The sequence below is a fragment of the Punica granatum genome, chromosome 1, assembly GCF_007655135.1.
Source record: "Punica granatum isolate Tunisia-2019 chromosome 1, ASM765513v2, whole genome shotgun sequence".
In the NCBI taxonomy this organism is placed as follows: domain Eukaryota; kingdom Viridiplantae; phylum Streptophyta; class Magnoliopsida; order Myrtales; family Lythraceae; genus Punica; species Punica granatum.
Window position 1 is genome coordinate 13,971,880 of NC_045127.1, and position 21,912 is coordinate 13,993,791.

Genomic DNA, 21,912 nt, shown 5'->3' on the forward strand with positions numbered 1-21,912 from the left:
TCTGACCCATGTTTATATTCTGCGGGGTCCAGCGGTCCCATGGCTATATTTAAACAACAACACAAGCATAATTAATTGTAACCATGCTATATCAACTCATATATCATCATACACAAACACAATCTCAATCACATTATAATGACAGCATGTTATCATCACATATCTCACATAATCAGTATACACAATCACACTGCATATCTCTCAAATCAATTCACGCAACATAGCAAGACCAATTTCTTAATCTCTAACGATCGCAATATTCTTCTTAAATAATTTATATAATTATAATACATTATTTTGCAAGAGAATAGAGTACTCATGTAACATATATATATATATATATCATTTCACAATGAAATGAAGTACTCACCGACAACTCTAAGAAAAATAGCTCACTGGTTCGAACCTTCAGAGTGCAAGAATTTAGTCTCCTCAATCCCTATGATATGCAAATATAAATTTAGAGAATAATTAACATAACACCATTACGGCTTCCCGTACCTGCCACAATCTTCATTAGAACCTATTATTTCAATTAAATCTCGATTTATATCATATTCATTATGTCCATTTCTCATGTATGTCAAAAATTACTTAACAATCTCCATAATTCCCATTTAAACAACCTTAATTGTTCTTGTCAATTTCTAGGTAAATGAGAGATTCATAAATGACCAAAAATATATAATCACAGTAATAGCAACAACCGGATAATACTCCATACAAGAAATCCGACATCATGAAACTCAAGGCAGCAAAGCATAATCTCCTAGCATTGCTTACCCAATATTATTTATAAAAATTTATAATAACTTGTCTAAGCTAAATATTAACTTAGAATGTTAATAATCCAAAAATAGGTATAATGTTTTAGTGGCCACACCCAAATACACAGAGAAAGACAATAGTAGATCATCCCCTACCAGTCTCACAAACCCATGTGGATATCTAGCTCTTCACACTTCCATTACTTCCATCTCACAATTTAGCAAAGCACATATGAGCAACAACTTTAATGGAAAATCAACTCACAGTACAACCCCTAAATCTACAAACAATTAAATCTTTCCTTATGACCATCAATTGGGCTTCGACATAAACTCATTTACTAATGATATTTAGCTCGCTCTATTATCTTTACCGTCAACCAAAAACAACAAAAATCCGGAAATAGGATATACAAACATATAATCATCAAGCATATATCACTACAAATACCCTAAGGCGGAATTAAATCTCAAAACCAGAAAATATCCTCATTTAATTTCAGCACATAGCATAATATAATAGTCCAATGATGTAAGTACACAACAAAATACCATAAAATTCCTTAATACAACACCAAGACTATAAAATATAACTCAATCAATCAAACAATATATTCAATAACAGTTGGAGAAGCTGAACACTTTTCAATTTCAATAACCGAAACCCTAGCCAACTCATTAACAGTTCACGCCTCAAGTTATTCGATCAATAGGCCATAACTTACCTAAGTTGAAATCAATCAAATTAAACCTTAATTTGCTTGTAAACCTGATTGATAGAAAATACCTAAGCCATAAATAACCGATCCACATCAAATCCACATCACTAGTCGAAACCCCAATCGAGCTAGAACGAAGAAAAACCAGCTCAATCCGCATCTAGACTAATGAATAATAATGTCTAAGGTGAGAAGAGTCAACTTACTTCAAGAACCCCAACCTATCATTCCTCTCATCCTTCATTTCTTCTTCAGCTCGCTCTGTTCTGTCTCTCTTTTCTCTCGTCCTTTGTTTCTCTATTTTCTCTAGCCCCCAAACAAAACAAAGAAAAGGAAAGGAACAAAAGAAAGAATAAAGAAATGTGTGACGGTGGAAGGAGTTTGCAGGGGAAATGAGGCCACGTGGGGCCCTTTTTTCCATTTTTTTCTCTCTCTTTTTTTTCCTTCTTCTTCTTCTTCCAGCACGCGTATGTGTATATATATATATATATATATAAGCATTTCTATATATGTGTATGTGTACACATGTCATTTGACATAAAAAAAAATTAGGGGTTCTGTGTCCGCCTCTCCTCATCATTAATGCTTTTATCACATGAATTTTCCATTATCAATATATACTACGATTCAAGCGCTCTCTTTGGTTCAAAGGAGAACGCGCTAGGCTCACATATTAATTAAATCTATTTAAAAAGTATATACGCATTATTTACCAAAAGAATATATTCATTTATTTAAGATAAAGATAATTTTAGTAAATTCAACTGTTCATTCTCCATAAAGAAAAAATCGAAGTTCTTATATTCTTCATTTTATTGAACTCCCGCATTTCATAAAGATAGCTCAATTGTGTTTTTTGTTTTAAATTTTAATAAATTAATTTTTATGAATTCAATTGATGAAAAGTTAATTAAGAATAAAGAAACGCAGATGCTTTTTTGTATCCTATTTTCCGATCTCAATTCGTAAGTTATCTTCGGATAAGAGGAAAGTAAGAGTCCCTATCACCCACTGGATGTTTTGCACTTGATGTAGAAATAAGCATAAAGGATTGCTGGGCACTTTTTCTCAAAATGAGGCCTCGCTCGTGAAATTTTTTTGGATGATTTTATCTTATCATGTGATCACGTAAGCGGACACATGTACAACCTGTCACAGATCTATTGATTCCGCAGAATACCAAAACTATGACATTCAATCTCCTATTGATTTTTCGAATACCTAAGAAATCGATATTCAACTCGAATCGAATCCGAGAATGGGCGAAAGAGCACGATAGCTCTAAACTTTATTGAAAAAACAACAATTATTTAACAATAGGGTTTATATCGCTTAAATAGAATTAAAAACGCATAAATTACACAAAAAATATAAACTTTTCCTAAAATTGTAAAAAAGGTCAAAATAACATAAAAATGTCCGTTTGAAACCATAAATGATGGAATTCGGCCTAAATTTTGTTTTTTTTTTACGGCCGGAAGCTTTGAGTTGTGCTCCGGATGCCATTTTCCTTGAGACAGGGTCGTCAAAATCTGTTTTTCTCAAGGTACCGATTTGCTGCGTCTTTTGTCGCATCACGTGACCTAAAAAAGAATCAATCGGATCACCCGTGCTCACTCTCTCGTACTGGTGACCGTTATTGGCGAGTTTCATGCAAAATTCTTGTATTACCTAATATATAAAATAATAATAATAATAACAATTTGCACAAGAAAAATGAAAAAAAAAAAGGAAAACCGACAGTAACTTCCCGTGACGCCACGTGTCAACGGTAGTCAGAAAATGGAAAGACGTTGAAATAAGAACAGATGGAAGAAAACGGGAGGAGCGCGCCAATGTCTCTCCCTAACTTTCCTTCCCAACTGCAAACTCTCCTAAACTCTCTCTCTCCCTCTCTCTCCCCCTTCCACCATCTGAGTTTTGATCAGTTCCCCAGAGAACTCTCAACCACTCTTATCCATTCCAGAGCTCTGAGTCTGACCGGCGAAGATGTCACTTTCAGTCGGATGATCGGTTCTCAAGCGCTCGAGATTGCATTTCGTGCGTTCGGGGACGATGCAGCGGGGAATTACCGGTTGATTCTTCTCGAGTGTGTTAAATGAGATTGCTTGGACGGGTTTGGATGCAGAGAGAGCAGTCCCGAGAAGCGCCAGAAGACCGCAGCAACATATGCATCTATGAGGACTAGGGCACGGACACGGAGCCGCAGCTGCCGCCACAGTTGTCGTCGTCCATCCATGCGCGGATGTTTCAGATGGAATGGCAGATCCTGTCAGTTATGGCAATTCTGAGCGCAACATTGAGCAAGTGAGTTCCCATCCATCCCCTGTTCTCAGTCTCGCCTGGGGAAGGGAACGGAGGCTTAGTTTGCTTCTGTTCCCTTTCTTCTTAGCGGGAAATGGAAATGCAGTTGTTTTTCTTTTTACTCCTTTTGGTAATGATTTTCTTAATTAGATAATTTCAGATTTAATGTATATCATTGATATTATTGAGGAACTTGAGGGACGAATGAAACGAAAATTGGTTGAAGCTCTCAATTTCTTGCAGACTGTTTTAGTATTACTTGCGATTCAAGTCATATTAAACCATTTTTGCGGACTTTTTACTTGGGTCAATTCAACAACTCTGCTGGTTGTCAGTAAATCATATATATAAACATTTGGAAATATGGATCACGATTCTGCCAAGGATCACGATCATATCAATTGATGAAATTTCCTGATATATGAATAAGCCATAAACTTCAAAAGATACCCACTATTACCAAGTTGAATATCAAAACGTAAGCTATGTACTTATCGGTCATATCTCCTTCTGAAGGCACTCATTACTTTGAAGAAAGGCACTCAATTGATCAAGTACAGTCGAAAGGGAAAGCCAAAGTTTTGTCCATTCAGACTTTCTCCGGTGAGTCTGTTTCCTTTACTGTTGGATGATTTTGTTTGCTTACGATTGATAATGTATGATCAAGACTGCACGATCTGCTTAAAGATCGCAAAAGATTGAGCAGGTTTGAGATTATGTTGGAAATGCTTTCCTTGGTTGCTTGCTATGTTGTTATATTTGATGAATGCGACATTCTTAACATGCACATTTATTGCAAGCTGTTGCTATAGAACGGTGAATCATTCTCTTACACTGATGCACTCCCTCAAGCCAATTATATGTATTTTTAGATGTTATTTTCTTCAAATTTATGAATAATTTCAGTTTTAGTGGCATTCACAGGATGAAACAACACTGATCTGGTTATCGCATGGAGAAGAAAGAACTCTGAAATTATCTTCCGTCTCACGAATAATTCCTGGACAGAGAACTGTGAGTTAGCTATTTTTAGCATCTATTCCGAAAATTCATTGCAGATTTCTATGTTGCAAGTGCTCTACTCAATGGAGAACATAAAAATGTTGTCACTGCTGATTGCAGGCTGTGTTTAGAAGGTATCTGCGCCCAGAGAAGGATTACTTGTCATTCTCACTTCTGTATAATAATGGCGATAGATCTTTGGATTTGGTCAGTAAGATGGAAATTTTGCTTGGAGTATTCGAATTTATTGTCGGATTTATAGTAATGTTAAAAGTTCTTACTAGCTTGAATTTATCTCACTGCACAGATTTGCAAGGATAAAGTTGAGGCAGAGGTTTGGCTTGCAGGACTTAAGGCACTGATTTTGCCTGGCCAGCATCGTAATAGACGTACTAGAAGTGACATATTTGATGTGAGCAAACATTTCTGTCTGGAACTTCTCGATTCTTTTAGTATGATGCATCTGGTCACTTGCTTTTCAACGTTAAAACTTTCACACCATTACCTGGGATTTTCTACTTAATTTCTACGATGAAGAATTCAATTTGAAGAGTTTTGCTTTTTCATTCGGTTTTGCAGATGTTGAATTGACCCTTATTATCATCAGACTTTTCTTTCTAGCATGTCATACTGATTGTGTGCACTGTACTATTACATTTGTAGATCATCATCTTTGTAATGTTTTGCAGTTGCACGACGGAGGTGAATTTCTCCCAAATGGGCGTCCTTTAGATCCGAGTCTAGAGTTTACTTCAAGTATTGCTCGTGGTAGGGTCTCTGTTGACTGTCCCCGTGAATCTTCGGTAAGTTTGGGAAGCTCAGATGTGGGTTCAGAACGCGCAAATATGCAGTTGAGAACAAGTACTGGTGGTGATGGTTTTCGAATTAGTGTTTCAAGCACTCCGAGCTGTTCAAGTGGTGGATCTGGACAAGATGACATAGAGTCTTTAGGAGATGTTTATGTTTGGGGTGAGATATGGTACGATGTGGTGTTACCTGATGGAACATCTTCTCCAGACTCGGCTCCAAGAAAAGCTGACATGATTATACCTAAAGCCTTGGAATCAGACGTAGTCCTCGATGTTCACCAGATCGCTTGTGGTAGCCGACATGTTGCTCTTGTAACGAGGCAAGGTGAAGTTTTCACTTGGGGCGAGGAATCGGGTGGGAGACTGGGGCATGGATATGACAGAGACTTCTGTCGCCCCAATCTTGTTGAGTTCCTCGCTGTGAGTAATATTGATTTTGTTGCGTGCGGAGAATGCCACACTTGTGCAGTCTCTACAATGGGCGATTTGTTTACTTGGGGTGATGGTACTTACAATGCTGGACTTCTCGGCCATGGTACCGATGTTAGTCATTGGGTGCCTAAACGAGTCTCTGGCACTCTGGAAGGAATCCAAGTCCTATCTATCGCTTGTGGCACATGGCACACCGCTTTATCCTCTTCTAATGGGAAGTTGTATACCTTCGGTGATGGTACTTTTGGAGTTTTGGGTCATGGAGATCGACTCAGTGTCGCTTACCCTAGGGAAGTAAAATCGCTTTGCGGACTCAAGACTATTAAGGTTGCATGTGGGGTGTGGCACACTGCGGCCATTGTTGAGGTTATGAACCAGACTGGCGGGAATGTCTCCTCTCGGAAGCTCTTTACTTGGGGCGATGGCGACAAGTACCGTTTAGGCCATGGTAACAAAGACACTTACTTAACGCCCACTTGTGTTCCTTCTCTCATCGACTATAACTTCAACCAACTAGCTTGCGGGCATACAATGACCTTGGCACTAACAACGTCCGGCCACATTTTTACTATGGGAAGTGCCGCGAATGGTCAACTCGGGAACCCGGCTGCTGATGGAAAGCTACCTTGTTTAGTCCAAGATAAATTGGCGGGCGAATTTGTCGAGGACATTTCTTGCGGTGCGTTTCACGTGGCTGTTCTAACTTCCAGAAGTGAAGTGTACACCTGGGGAAAAGGTGCTAACGGTAGACTGGGCCATGGGGATGTGGAAGACAGGAAAGTCCCGACTTTGGTCGAAGCACTGAAAGATCGGCATGTGAAAAGCATATCATGCGGTGAGAATTTTACTGCAAGTATATGTATCCACAAGTGGGTCTCTGGGGCAGATCAGTCTGTTTGCACAGCTTGCAGGCAAGCGTTCGGTTTTACCAGAAAGAGGCACAATTGTTATAACTGTGGATTGGTCTACTGCCATGCCTGCAGCTCCAAGAAAGCATTAAAAGCAGCTTTGGCTCCAACTCCTGGAAAGCCACATCGTGTTTGTGATGCTTGTTTCGCGAAACTGAAAGCTGCAGAGGCAGGTAATTACTCGGGGATGAATAGAAGAGTGACTGTCCCACGCCAATCGATAGACGCAAGGGAGAGAATCAGCAGGGGAGAGGTTAAGTCTTCAAGGACCCTGCTTTCTCCCACCATGGAACCGGTTAAGTACATCGAGGTTAAATCAGGAAAGGCTGGGAACAAGAGCGATTCCCTTTCTATGATACGAGCTTCCCAGGTTCCTTCGCTTTTACAGCTCAAAGATATTGCATTCCCGAGTTCATTGAGCGCTCTTCAGAATGCTTTAAAACCAGTAAATACCACACCCTCTCAGTCTGCTCCGAACTCAAGATCTCCTTCCCCATACTCGGGGGGACCAAGCCCTCCACGCTCGGTCACTCCTGTGTTTTCAAGGGGTCTGATCGATAGCCTTAGCAAGACGAATGAGTACATGAACCAAGAGATATTGAAGTTGCAGAATCAAGTAATGGATCTCCATCTCTTGCAATCTCAGGTTATGGAAATTCCATCCTCAAATTCGAAGCATAAACTAATTCTTTGTGGTTCTGCTTTCAGGTTAAATATTTCAGGCAGAAGTGTGACATTCAAGATGCTGAGATAAAGAAGTTAAATAAGAATGCCAAGGAAGCGTCTTCGGCAGCTCCAAAAGAATCTTCTGTTCCTACAGCAGTCAAAGGACTTGTCCATTCAATTATTACTCAGGTATAATAACCATTCACAATATTTTCATATCGATACTGAGAGGGACATCATGATGCGAGTACTGGCTGTTTCAGAGTCTCAAACTTTTTCTCAATCAATTTCAAACTCAAGGTCCAGCCTTATCGCATTCTCTTGTGAAGTCACAAGTCCCATCATTTCCTGATTCATTTGGACAAAATTTTGTTTTTCCGACATATAAAATCTGAAACTTGCACTGATTCACTTCCTCGGACTTCATTATCATCGTTCAGCTGAAAGAAACCGCTGAAAAGTTGCCTGCTGTGGGAGAAGAAAAAGAGACCTTCAACTCACTGCGAGCCCAACTCGAATCTATCCTAAATTCCGCTGGAGCAGCTTCTTATTCTTCCTTCCCGTCGAGTCAGGAAGTCGACCAACATGGTTCACCGCAGTCTACTGTTTCCACAGAGGACCACCATGCAGATGCCATATCTAGGACCGGGAGTCAGGAGAATATCAGTCTGTCCTCACCGAGCATACAGGAAGGTGCATCACAACATCACTCCGGAAGTCGCCATAAGCATGTCAGTTCTTCGTCGAGTAATGGAGTCACGCAGGTGATCGAGCAATTCGAGCCCGGGGTCTACATAACTCTGGATCTTCTGCCTAATGGTATCAAGACCTTTCACAGAGTTAAATTCAGGTAAGCATATTAATCACGTCTCCACTTTCCTCCAAAATAAGATGCGCCTAATATGTTATCCAGGAGCTCCCGACCCAATTATGTTGGAATGGCCATATTTGCCCCGAGTACTGGTGTGGTCGCCTTTCCCCATCTTAAGCCTCTCATCTTGCTTCTATACTTTCAGTAAGCGGCGGTTTGCGGAGCAACAGGCAGAGGAATGGTGGGAGAAGAACAAGGATCGAGTCTTCAAGAAGTACCCGCCATTGAAGGCTGTTCAACCGCCGACCACTCCGAAAACTCCAGCAGGAGAGAGTACTGAGATGGTACCGTCTTCTTCTGAGTCATAGAACGTTATAAGAGATACATAATTAGAGTAGTCTTAGAAACTAAGAATGATGATGCAGAGGCTGCTTAATTTGCCAAATCACATAGTATGATTAGGAGCAGAATTAACGGATCATCACTTGTAGTTGCCTTTTCGAGTTTGCTTCTCTTTGAAGCTACAATACTTTTTGGGTTCTGATTACTTTGCCATTTATTTTTGCCGAATTACGCTGTAGAATATTTCTGCGAAGATTCTTGTTGTAAAGCTCTTCTTGTTGTATGTGATGATCAATAACTAAGGCTAAGGAGTCTTTTTCTTCTCAGTCGGAGCACCTGTCGGAAAATATGATGGTGGCAACTCTGCCTTTGCCCGTTCGTACGAGTGACTAATTACTTAGACGAAGAGAGCATGGAATTATAATGACATTCTGATGTGCCTAGCCACCAACAGACCAAGGACATTGTTATATTTGAGTTCTGAGATGTATTCAAAGCAAAGCTATTGCACATGGGCAAAATCCCAATTTCGAAATATCATAATTGATGGTATGATCTCGATCACCTAATAATTTTGGTGCTTCTATGTTTGAACGAGCGGTACAAACTCTGAGGAGAGAAGAGAAACAAGTTCAATTAGCTTTATTTTAATCAATAGCTATCTACTTAGCTTCCTAAATCTCGATTATCATTACGGGATATACAAATGATCAATATCTTAGGAGGCATTTGCTGTTATTAGTCCCGGTCGCTGTTTTTGTCTCAATTAGACTTATTCCTCAATTCTCCTTTCATACTGATACATTCTGAAGCATAATTGATTTAAAAAGTACTCAACGTTATATATAAGATAGTGTTATGCCCTAGAGACATCCGACGGTCTCGAAGAAACAAGAAAAATGAAATAGAAACGACACGAATAATTTAGTTGAATTAAGAGTATCTAGTAGATTGCACAAATGATATTACAACGAGGTCACTTTTGTATTTCCCCTAGTCCAAACCTGACCCACTTCTACCAACGCAAAATCTCAGACTAAGCTCTCTCACAATCTTCACCGTATTTTGTGCTCCAAAACTAGCTCTATTCATAGAGCTTACAAGCCCATATTCATAATATCATATAGATATATATCCTGAATATTCCTGAGGATATATTCTAAAATATTTATCACAAAGGATATGTACTAGACCACCTAAGAAGATATATCATTTGAATAGATTATGAGTTGGAATGAAATCGCACTGAATCGGAAATGAAATCGTAGGTATATGTTGCTCTCGGGTCTAGGGGCTGCGGTACTTTTTCCTTTTTGCAGCTTTTAAAATTTTAATTACCAAATATTTTGTTTTGGACAAGTCATTAGTCATTAAGATCTTGTTTGGATAGGAGAAAAATAAAGAAAAAGAAATGGATAGGGAGGGAAGGAAATTTTGTATAAAATTTTCAAAATTCACATATAATTCAAACGGAGGGTAAGGATTGAAAATGACATAAAAAATAAAAATAAAAAGTGAGGCTTGTTCTCTTGGGTTTGTGTAGGACACATCCCAAGGTTATCGGAGCTAATTTATATTACATTTCCACATGCGATTGCTCGGTATAAAATTCATATCAAATTAGTTGAGAGTCCAATGGAAGACGTACTTCCACTTTCTAGTCACAACTCACTGTAATTTTCCACGGCAGACCAAGTTTCAATGTGCATATTTGGCCTTTTCTGGTCATATTTCCTCTTTTTTTTCTTATCCATTTTTTTCTTTTACCATTAAATTAATGTCTCTCGAGCTTTTTGATTGCTGCAGTAGGTATACTTTTAATCCTCCCAACAAGCATATGTCACATGCAATTACAGTAATTAGTTTGGTCTCTGTAGTACTTTTTTTTTCTTTTTTTTTCTCTTTTTTTCTTTAAATTCTGATGAGATACATATAGCGCCTTTTCATAGTTGTCTAGTCTGAATATGATTACAGTAATACAGTATATTAACTTAGTTGCTATCCTTCTCTTTGTTTTTTTTTTTTTTCACATGCTAACTTCAAGGTAGTCTCAATAAATGAATTGACAGCATGCTTGAGATAAATTTTCACCGAGCCGATAAATAGTTGGGTATAAAGTTAAACTGTTAATGATGGAACTGAGATTCATATAAATGCAGTTATATCTTTTGAGTAAAAAGTATTTTACCCAGTTGGGCCTAAAACTTAAACCGTCATTGATGAAAATAGATTCATATAAACCCAGTTATATTCTTTTGAGTAAAAAGCATTTTATCACCGATCTTTAGAGATAAATAAGATTTGCCCTCCAACTTTTAAACTGTTAATGATAAGACTAAGATTCATATAAATGCAGTTATATTCTTTTGAGTAAAAAGCATTTTACCTAGTTGGGCCCAAAATTTAAACTATTAATGATTAAACTAAGATTCATATAAACCCAATTATATTGTTTTGAGTAAAAAGCATTTTACCGCCTCTGATCTATTTTCCGGCTCGAATGGTTCATGAGTGTGGCACATGATACTTTCACGGGCAAAAGAGTAATTTGATTAATTTGAAAATCTATATAATAAAATATTATATATTAAAAAAACACAAATAGATCAGTCGGGTTTGGAGGGTGTTCCCTTAGCTACCTCACCCCCCGATTGAGGTCGCTGAGGGTGCAAAATTCACCACCGACCTCTGTCGGTGGGTGGCGGCCGGCCGACGAGGGGCGTCGTCCGCTCCCAATTTGTAAGATCTCAAGTGAGATCTCCCTCGCTTGAGATCTCTCGAATAAGGGGCAAGGGCACCCCCACCAGCCACCCCAATTGGTGGGGTCTTAGCTTGCGGAAACCTCAATCCCAGGGCTAGGTGGCCGGCAGTAACATCCCAACCCCAATTACAATTTTTGTATTGATTTTCTTAATTTTTTAAAATCTATTATTGAGATTCTTTTAATCAGTCACATTACTACTCTGGCCCGTGAAAGAGGTCATATGCCACGCACGTAATTCATTTTGGCCAGAATATAAGTCGAATGGGCAAAAAAGCCCATTTTCATAAAGGTGAGGGAGCATAATGCAAATTTTTAAAGATTGTGGGGCAAATTTTAGCTATCCTTAAAAGTCGAGGGCACATTGTATTTTACTCTTTTCTTTTCTTTGTCAAGTGTGAACATTTGCTTTTGTCTGAAAGCTGTCAGTCGTCCAACGAGCTTGTATGCAGGCGCAGTTCTAGTTTTTCCTTCCTTTACCTCTCTTTGGATGTTGTTCAATTTGTTATTGAGAATTTGATCTAATAGTTTGTGATCCAACTTTGACTTTGGAAAGTATTTATTCAAATTATTGGTCTAAATCCAAGAAAAATTACCGGTCTATATGGTTTCTTCAATTTCTAGTTAAACCATCATTTGACCAGAAGCAAAGTGTATATCTTCTGACAATCACTGCAAGTGATAACTTTACAAGTTAAGTGGAGTGGCAAAAAAATGAATATTTGAGTGTAATTTCACCGGTTATAATTTATAATAAACTTAAGTGATATTCCCGTAGTTTGTAAAAGAAACAATGACACTCTCTCATTCTAAAATAGGATAGAAACCACCCTCATATTGTTGATATGGCAATACTACTCATAAAAGAGTATTAGTCATCGCCACTGTGAGAACTTTCGAATGAAAAAGGTCATGGCTCAAGAAATAGGGTACAAGTAAAGTTACGCCTTCCCCAAGCGATCAAGGTTTCATTAAACGAATTGGGGGCATCAAAGAAAAATGTTGATCGTCATTATGCCATGGTCACCACACGCAATAAGACATTTTTTTGAGGAAGGATGGAGGGAAAAGCTTGAAGATCCGACTCGAGATCTTGAAGAAAAATTTTGAACGCCTCCAAAAATGCCCACATAAGTAGATTTTCTTTTGCATCTCAATACCAATGATTAACCACAAACAAATTTGACAGAGACCTCATAGGATGGGGTTTCGAGATACTTGTTCATGAAATATTGCGAACGAACTTTCTCTAAAATAACTTTGTTCTCAAGAAATATTTACGATATTTAATTAATCTGTTGATCTTGGTTCATGCACAAGGAAAAGAAAAGTAATGGAAAAGAAAAATCGAAATCTTGTTTTGATGGTTCCTCCATATGAGCATATCAATATGCCCCTTTATAGAAAAAGTAAAATAAAATAGAAATTAGCATGTTGTGCTTCGGTTTCCTAAATGCTTGCATCTTATCAGGACACCTAAAATCACAAAATAAGATCGATACTACTAATATAGCCAATGAAAGAAGCAGAACCAACAATCCAAACTTTTCCATTTCAGATTATATTGCCACCTTCTAAGCACATACATCGAGCTATGTTCAAACATACTCTATCAAAATGGTTGGAATGAAATCTCGCATTATTCATTGCAAACTTCACTCGATTGATGATAATAATTACCAGACCAATTCCAAGCTCCTATATGATGAAATGAAGAAAAGCGAGGGTTGGACTAATATTGTTCATAAATCTATGTAAGGGGGTTGCCTTTTATCGACATTGTTGTCCAATCCTCTCCATCAAAATTAAAAACAGTATGACAGGGCGCCTGGTCCATTGGAACATATTGAAAGCTATCTTGACCGCATGATGTTTCAAAATGCTTCGGATGCTGCATTGTGTCGAACGTTTCCTTCTACTTTGGAAAAAAGTGCTCAGGCATGGTTTCGACATCTGAGGCCCAAATCAATTGGCTCATTCAAAGAATTGTCTTAGTTTTACAGGGAAAAGAAGTTCGCCAAATAAACACACACTTCTCAATGAAGAGAAGGAAAGAGAGGGAAGGGAGAGCACGAGAGGCTGCTCCTAATAGGAGAGGGTGCTCTAAATATTCTTAGAATTATGTATTCGATAATGTAATATCGAAGTCCGATTTTTGTGTCAACAGCCACTTTGGTGCCATGTCATCATGCTCCATAAATTCGACCCAATTATATCGGTTCCCAATACCAACCAAGATTTGATTGGGGTTGAAGAAAACAACACAAACCAGAAACAAAAGTTACAAGAGGATGGAATTAATCCCCCTCCAATTACTCAGATCGTCTTCTTCATCCAAGGAACTAGGAACTAAAGTCGAATAAAATTAAACAATATAAAGACGAGAGGTAGAGACCCCTAATAAATATCATAACGACAAGTACCTAACCCATTAAGAACTACTCTACACCCAAAGGACCTGCAATTACCTTCCTAGAATGCTAGTCTGTGCAGGTATTACCTTTCATAAAAGTGAGGTTGACTTTCACTTTACAGTCTCGCTCCAACAGACTCCAAATGCGCGACCTCAGGGCAGCCCCTAGTGGTGATGGGGCTGCCCAACCTGTAGTAACGAGCACCTCCTTCACGATCTCAAAGTCTAAACTCTGGAATAAACTCCCTTGAAGCCAAGTGACCACGCTAGTACCAGACTCGAGGCCACTCCCCAAAGCTCAGTTGACAACGAAGAGGCAACGCAAATATTATACTGGAAAACACTTGTCCAATTACCTCTATGATCCCACCATAACTCCCGGCCAAGCTTGGATTCCTAAGGAAGATCCGTCCGTATTAATCTTGGTCAATCGTTCTCTTGGTTTGACCTTGTGAATGGGATTCCATGTTCGAGCTAGCACGCAATGTCTTTTCGGGGTTTTTTTGGGGCCAAAAGGGTTTTATTTATTTATTTGCGTTTTTTATTTTTGTTCGATGATGAGGAAAATTTGTGACTTAGTAGGTAGTTGGTTTCGAGTTGAGGATGAGTTTGCACTAAACCCCCATTTACCTAACCCTTACGCAACATGTTATTTCAGACGGATTTTAGTTCTTTGAAATTACGAACGGAACTTCCCTTAGAAACTGTTGCAACAATTGTTTGATAAATGTTGCACCTTGTGGTGGGAACCGATTGATTTTCCGATAGAAACTTGTCAAGAAATCATCAAAAAACCCTTGTCAGGGTAAAATCTAAAACTATATATATGTAAGAGAAAGCAAGGACGAGGTAAGCCCGGCTAAATTGCTTTAGAATGCTCAATTTCTAAATAAAATTTTCTCGAATTTTTTAATCATTTTAAATTTTAAAATTTTTAATGAATTATAAATTACTAATTATGGGACTGATCGATTTTTCTTAGAATTTATATATATATATATATATATTATATTTATTCTTTTGGAAACAAAATTCAGATGACGTCTTTTTATAGATAGTAAATCACGTAAAATTATATTTTTTTATAGATAGTAAATCACATAAGATTATATTTACTTTTCAGAAAACAATTTTTGTTCTTACTTTTAAATATAAATATTTTAGAATTGGAATAAATTTACTATAATGAATCAAACAAAATGTTCAATAAGATTATTGTTCCCAGTTCATCCGCACTAGCTCTGCACAATATCGCCCAGTTATGTTAGGTCTGGCCAGATGACTTCAGAACTCTCAGTTTCTTATAGAACTTTATTAGGTTTTTGAATTATTTATAAAATTTTTAAAATGTTAATGTATAAATTACTGATTGCAAGACTGGCCAATTTTTCTTAGAATTAATATAATATAATATATTTAGTCTTTTGGAAACAAAAGTCAGGTGATATCTTTTTACAGTCAATAAATCATGTAAAAATATACTTTGTTATAGATAATAAATCACGTAAGACTATCTTTCCTTTTCAAAAAATAATTTCAATCTTACTTTTAAATATTAAATAATTTAAAATTAGCATAAATTTACTATAATGGATCGAACAAAATGTTCAATAAGTTCATTGCCCCAGTTCATCCACATTAGTTATGCATAATATCGTCCAATTATGGTGGGCCCGACTAGATGTCCTCAAAACACTCAGTTTCAGAATATATATAATTTTTGGGTAAATTGCATTGGTGGTCCAAAAGTTTTTACAAATGTTTCATTATGGTCTAAAAAGTTTTTTTTCGCTACATGATGGTACAAAATGTTTCAAAGTTGTTTCATGATAATATAAACCGTCAATTGACCCTGACGCCGTTAACATTTTGCTGACGTGGCGCGTCCTATGTGTCACTTTTGTTACGTGGAACCAATCATAGTACGCCACATCATTTAAGAGAAAATAAAATTTTAAAAAGTCCAAAAAATACAAAAAATAATTAAAAAATACAAAAAAGAGTAAAAATTTTCAAAAAAAATAAATAAATAATATTTTAAAATTTTGAAAATTATTTTTTAAAAATATAAAATTTTTAAATTTTTTTTTAAAAAAATATAAAAAATAATAAAAATACAAAACAGATTAAAAATTCAGAAAAATAATAAAAAATTATTTTAAAATTTTGAAAATTATTTTTAAAAAATTTAAATTTTTTTAATTTTTTTTAAAAAATAATTTTAAAAAATATTTAATATTTAATATTTAATATTAAAATTATTTTAAATTTTAAATTTAAATTTTAAATTAAAAGTTTAAAATTATTTTTAAAAGTTTTTAAAATTTTAAATTTTTAAATTTTTTCGGCCACGTTAGCGAAGAGGTGACACGTAGTAACCACGTCAGCGTCGGCTTGACGGCGTCAAGCTCGAGTTGACGATTTGTACCATCATGAAACAACTTTGAAACATTTTGTACCATCATGTAGCGAAAAAAACTTTTTGGACCATAATGAAACATTTGTAAAACATTTTGGACCACCAATGCAATTTACCCATATTTTTTTCATATTTTTGAATTATTTTTAGTTTGAGAAATTTCAATGAATTATAAATTATTGATTGTGGGACAGGTCAATTTTTCTTAGAATTAATATAGGGTAAATTACTCTGATGGTTCAAAAAGTTTATAAATGTAACATTATGGTACAAAAGGTTTTTTTTTCTGCTACTTGTTGGTACACGTAGTTTTAAAATTATTTCAATATAGTTCATTCCGTCATCTCGCGCTTGACACCGTCAGCTATTGTTGACATGGCAAATATTATATGTCACTTTGTCAAGCGGATCAATCACAGTGCGCTACATCATCTAAGAGAATATAAAATCTAAAAAATTCAAATAAAAAGCATAGAAAATAATAAAAAGCAAAAAAGTAAATATATAAAATAATAACAAAAAATTATTTTTAATTTTATAAATTAAAATAAAATAAATGAAATAAAAAAAATAAAAAAATCTTTTTCCCCCCTCCCTATGTCTTATCTTCTCTTCACTTTCACTAATCTGCCCAGACCCCTCTCTTCCATGGCTTGGGCACTCATCAAAGCTCAGCCCTCCCCTCTCATCAGTAGCTCATGGACTTCTTAGAAGCTCGTCGAGTCCCTCTCAGTTCCTTCTCCTTCCTTTTTTCTACTACTTTGTTTAATTAAGGTGATTAAGTCAAGGGTAGGGGCGGCCCCGTCGGCCACCTCACTCCTCGTCTAAGCTCCCTGGTGGGGTATGAACCAGCCGACTAGCTCAGTCGAGTGGGGGCTCCCATGCCCACAACCCTATCCCTCGACCAAGGATGTCGACGGGCTCAAACCCCGCCGGTGACCTAGGTTGGGCTCAAACCCTAATTCAGTTCAAATATTAATTAAAAAATAAATGGGAATCAATTCGGTAAAATTATTTCTCTGCGTGTTTGTTCATGTTTTGAATTGTGAGAAGATTGAATTAGATTGTCTCCTTTGATCTTGATTCGTATTTTGAATCGTGAGAAGCAACATGAAGGTTTGAAGGTTATGGGCAAGGCACGGGAGCAAGAGGGGGAGATGAGAGACAAGGGGAGATTTTTTAAAATTTTATTGTATTTATAATGTAGTAAAATGAAGAGAGAGGAGAGACAAAAGAGAGATATAGGAAAGAGGAGAGAGAAGAGAGAGACGGCATAGAGAGAAGAGAGATAGTGGATGTGCGGACCCAAATTTCGTCTTGTCAAGGCTTGCATGCGTGCGTCTGATTGCACGGTTTGGGAGTGTCCACTTTCCCGGGGAACGTACAACGGACACACGCGAGAAAGAGTCGCCACTACCTGTTTACGACCCGAAGGTCGAGGACTGATGAGTTGCTCGGGTCTAGGGGTAAGGATACACCTAGTTTATTAAGGCATACATTCTTGCAAAACCATGAGTTCCGAGTTCGGGAGTTTTGTTATGTGCGAGTCTATATCCTCACACCCTATCGATACTCTAGTTTGTCTAACGTTTGCCATTTTTAGTTTATTTACTGCGTTAATTAGGTTTTGTTCATCTCGCTCGTTTTGACACCATAAATTTGTAGAAATGATCGATTCGACTTAAGGGACCGAAAGAGGAGCGGATCCTCGGGTCAGAGAATCGATCCACCGTCCTTGCACCTCAGCTAACCCAGCCAAGATGTTTGGTTCACCGTGTGGACCAGGTCTGTGACTAGTGTGGTCCCACTCGTCTCAGGAACCCGTAAGTCGACTGAATTGATTCCGATTCTTAGACTCCATGCTTGCCGACCGGGATCATTACATATATAAATATACAAATAAATACATCAGAATGTACTCTCAAATAATAAATATAAATTACAATAAATGGATCACGGTCGACTTACGTTTGGCCAATATTCCGCTCCCATTCACCATAACCCGGGCTCATGAGAGCCAGGGGTCGGGTCCAACCGAACCAATAGATCCCAAGATGGCCAAATGGTCCTCAAGATAGCCGTAAGACCGGTCGAGTTCCCGGGTGATTGTCTAACCCCATTTTACACATCCAGACTTGAGTCATCCTCCGCTTGGATACTACTAGGGTCGAAACAGTGACGCAAGGTTAGACTCCATACCGCACTCGGGTCACGCGCTCTCATTGTCTGGGGCCATTGGACCCCGTGATGATGATTGGGACGTTGGACCTCTTGTGAACCGTATCCTATGAGTTTAGGCTTGAACCGTCACAAAATAGACAAAAATAGATAGAAACAGATAAAAGCGGATGAAAACAAATAAAAGCATATGGAAATAGATAAAAAAAAAAAGAGATGAAAACAAATAAACCAGACAATTGTTGTGAATTAAGTGCCATGTTTACATGATTATCAAATTATGATCATGGGTTGCTTAACAAACACATTTTACCCCAAATAGACAAAAACAAAGTAATTATGGGTGGAGATAATCGGTCATGGGCCACCCTGAAAGGGCATGTAGCATTCGGCTTAGTTTAACAAAAACTTAGCAGACTTGATATCTGTTGTCCAGCCTTGAGTGCGTGGGTTTCTTTTAAGTTTTATTGTCCTGTGACACTTGACAAATTAACAGATTATGAAAGAAATATGTTTCAACAAAAACCTAAAACCTAGGGTTTTGATCCACTCGTTTCCCTGTGTTTTATTATATCAAGTACGTGATAAGTCCGGTTTTTTGTCTTATGATATATTAGCCCAATCTAAGCACAAACTTAGGGAAGTGGGAACGCGAAACACCACAAGGTGCCAAAGTCTCTGCTCATGCCCTCATGAAGGGGCCAGACAACCTTTCACGAGCTGTCCCCACTAGCATTTCTGGTCCACATTCCTAAGCACCCTAATCTGTACTAGAATGGCATAAACACTTCGGTCAGATAAAAAGGGCTATAAAAATAAAACCTGTGCCTGTACGGGCTGCCCGTCTTAACCCGTGGCTTGGGGTGTTTAGATCACTTCAACCCTAGGGTTGTCGGTAAATCATAAATCGATAATTTTGCCATATAGACGGAAAAATTAATTTGCAAAAACATGAGACGGCGTAATGCGGGCCACTTCCGCCTGTAGTTGGTGTTGACCAATCCCTTAGATCCACCAAGGCCATGTGTAAACTCCGAGGGAGCTAGAAAACCGGTTGGTGTGCCCACAAGTGGTATAAGAATAACTCCCATGTTCCGGGTTAAGCCGCATCAAATCGAGCACAAACTCAAGTCAAGACACGTGAGCCCTTTCTGGATATCCATTCTACACGGATCACACGTCTCAGTATTTATAAAGAAATATGGATTTAAAAGGGAGCACGATTATCGATTCATGATTTATCGACTCGATTACAAATTATTAGTCGATTCATGCAATTTATTTAAATGTCGAGTGAGTTAATTAGCTGAGTGGATCGTCCCAATTGCCATGTGTGTGGAATCAATTACATTAAATTAAATGAATAGCCGAATGCTTTTGTTTATGGGTTTCAAGCTGTCGAATTGGCCATTGGTGGACCGTTCGGTGAGAGCTCTAATTCCCGATTGTCTCATGATTAAATCCAATTTCAAACCGACTTTATGTGATTAATCCAGTTCGTGTGGAGTTTTGACCAAAATGCAGTCAAACATCCTGAAAACTTCGAAATTGAGAGATTCGAAAAATAATCGGCTCTATGAGAATTCAATTTGCATTGATGGATATCCAATCTCGATAAAAATCAATATCGAGCCTCTGACACATGTCGATTGTAATTGCTCGATTATTTTCGAAATTCAATCTTTGAAATCAAGTATCCGAAAAATATTTTGAAATCACCATTGTGTTCAGAAAAATTCGAGAATCGACATGATACATAAAAAAAATTTTCAAGCCCAAGTATCGTCCCAAATTTTAAAAATTGAAATTAATGCACACAAGGCCTGAAATTATCGTCCTCTCTATCGGATATTCGAAAAATGATCCGAGACCACTATTGTGTTTAGAAAAATTCAAGCATCAATAACATGTAGAAAAACATTTTTTGGGCTCGAGTATTGTTCTGAATTTTGAAAGTTGATATTGATGCACGTGAAATCCAAAAACGTTCTGTAAAGTATTTTTTTCTAAAAAATGTAAAATTGGCATTAAATTAGGAAAATGTCCCATTTCCAAAAGTCGTGAATGCTCGAGCAATTAGCAAAAAATACTTCCCTTCGATGAATGACAAAAATGATGATTTTGCTCCTCCTCTTTGTGATCATGCTAGTTTGTCAGTTTCAAATTCTTCTCGAAACCTCTGCGCATCGCTTCTGTGGTTGTCTAGTTGACCTCGATGACCTGGCTATGATTAGTAACCCTCAGGCTCTCTGGTGGTTCTCTGTTGCGGTTCAAGGGTTGTTGTTAAGATTGCTGTCGATGCCTCCCCTACAGCTGGTGTATCAAAACATGGTATTGACAAAGGAGAGATAAGAAATTTGTATTTAAATTAAAAACGAATTTTTTATTTTCAATTTGAGCCACGTCACATAATTACTAACACTAACACGTCACTTAAGCGTCGGATGACCGTGTTAAGCGTGAGATGACGAAATGCATTACATTGAAACGATTTTGAAACTGCGTATATCAACAAGAAGTAGAAAAAAGTTTTTGTACCATAATGTTATATTTATAAAACTTTTTGGACCACCGGAATAATTTACCCATTAATATAATATATATCGTATTTATATTTTTGGAAATAAAAGTCAGATGATATCTTCTTATAGATAGCAAATCACGTAAAATTATATTTTGTTATAAATCATAAATCACATAAGATTACATTTACTTTTCAAAATATAATTTCAGCTCTTACTTTTAAATATTAAATATTTTAAAATTGGAGTAAAATTTACTACAATGAATCGAACAGAATGTTCAATAAGTTCATTGCCCCCAGTACATCCACATTAGTTGTGCACAATATCGCTCAATTATGGGTGATTTGAAGATAGTAGTTTTGATGATAACATCTGAACTTCTCAATGCCTAATTATCAGTTTAAGTTTGCAAACATCCAGATGATTTCTGATAGATGCAACATTCATACCATATTGAAGTAATTTTTCTTTTTAATTTTTATTCACAATTTCTTTTTAAATTGGTGGAACTATCCTGACAATGCACGGGCTCCACGACTAGTTAGTAATATAAATTGGTTCAATAGAAATTTTCTATGGAATATTGTTGGAAACTTCTATTAAGAAAATAGAGAAATACTAAAATAAATTCTAAATAATTAACTATTATTGTTTAAGGTAAATATTTATATTAAGGATGAGCTTCTTGTTTAATAAATTTAAAAAGTACGATAAATTACATCAAATAAGTAATAATTAGAAAATAATAATAATAATAAATGGATGTTATTAGTCAAGAGAAAAGGGCAATAGGATCAGAGTTAGGGAGGAGATATAGAAATTGAAATAGGGAACAATAACCCAATAAACCCTTCTT

The 21,912-nt window shown here is 37.1% G+C and overlaps 1 protein-coding gene across 3 annotated transcripts; it reads left to right on the top strand.

Annotated features, from left to right (window-relative positions):
• Nucleotides 1–3,320: 3,320 nt before the first annotated feature.
• LOC116193218 (PH, RCC1 and FYVE domains-containing protein 1-like) lies at nt 3,321–9,318 on the top strand. Of its 3 annotated transcripts, none has more exons than XM_031522023.1 (10): nt 3,321–3,793; nt 4,307–4,393; nt 4,703–4,804; nt 4,913–4,999; nt 5,100–5,204; nt 5,482–7,557; nt 7,650–7,796; nt 8,048–8,457; nt 8,624–8,762; nt 9,088–9,318. In XM_031522023.1, exons 1-10 carry the CDS (start codon nt 3,746–3,748, stop codon nt 9,151–9,153), a joined length of 3,267 nt encoding a protein of 1,088 aa, XP_031377883.1. In that variant the 5' UTR covers nt 3,321–3,745; the 3' UTR covers nt 9,154–9,318. The 3 variants fall into 3 exon arrangements, with proteins under 3 accessions (XP_031377883.1, XP_031377884.1, XP_031377885.1); XM_031522024.1 differs by having other exon boundaries at nt 4,715–4,804; nt 9,088–9,317; XM_031522025.1 differs by lacking the exon at nt 9,088–9,318 and having other exon boundaries at nt 8,624–9,086.
• The last annotated feature ends 12,594 nt before the right edge of the window (nt 9,319–21,912 follow it).

Coding starts and splice junctions, on each gene's coding strand:
- LOC116193218 (XM_031522023.1), top strand. CDS start 3,746: ATGGCAGATCCTGTCAGTTATGGCAATTCTGAGCGCAACATTGAGCAA. Junction 5,000..5,099: donor GCGATAGATCTTTGGATTTG/GTCAGTAAGATG, acceptor CTCACTGCACAG/ATTTGCAAGGATAAAGTTGA. Junction 7,558..7,649: donor TATTGAAGTTGCAGAATCAA/GTAATGGATCTC, acceptor TTCTGCTTTCAG/GTTAAATATTTCAGGCAGAA.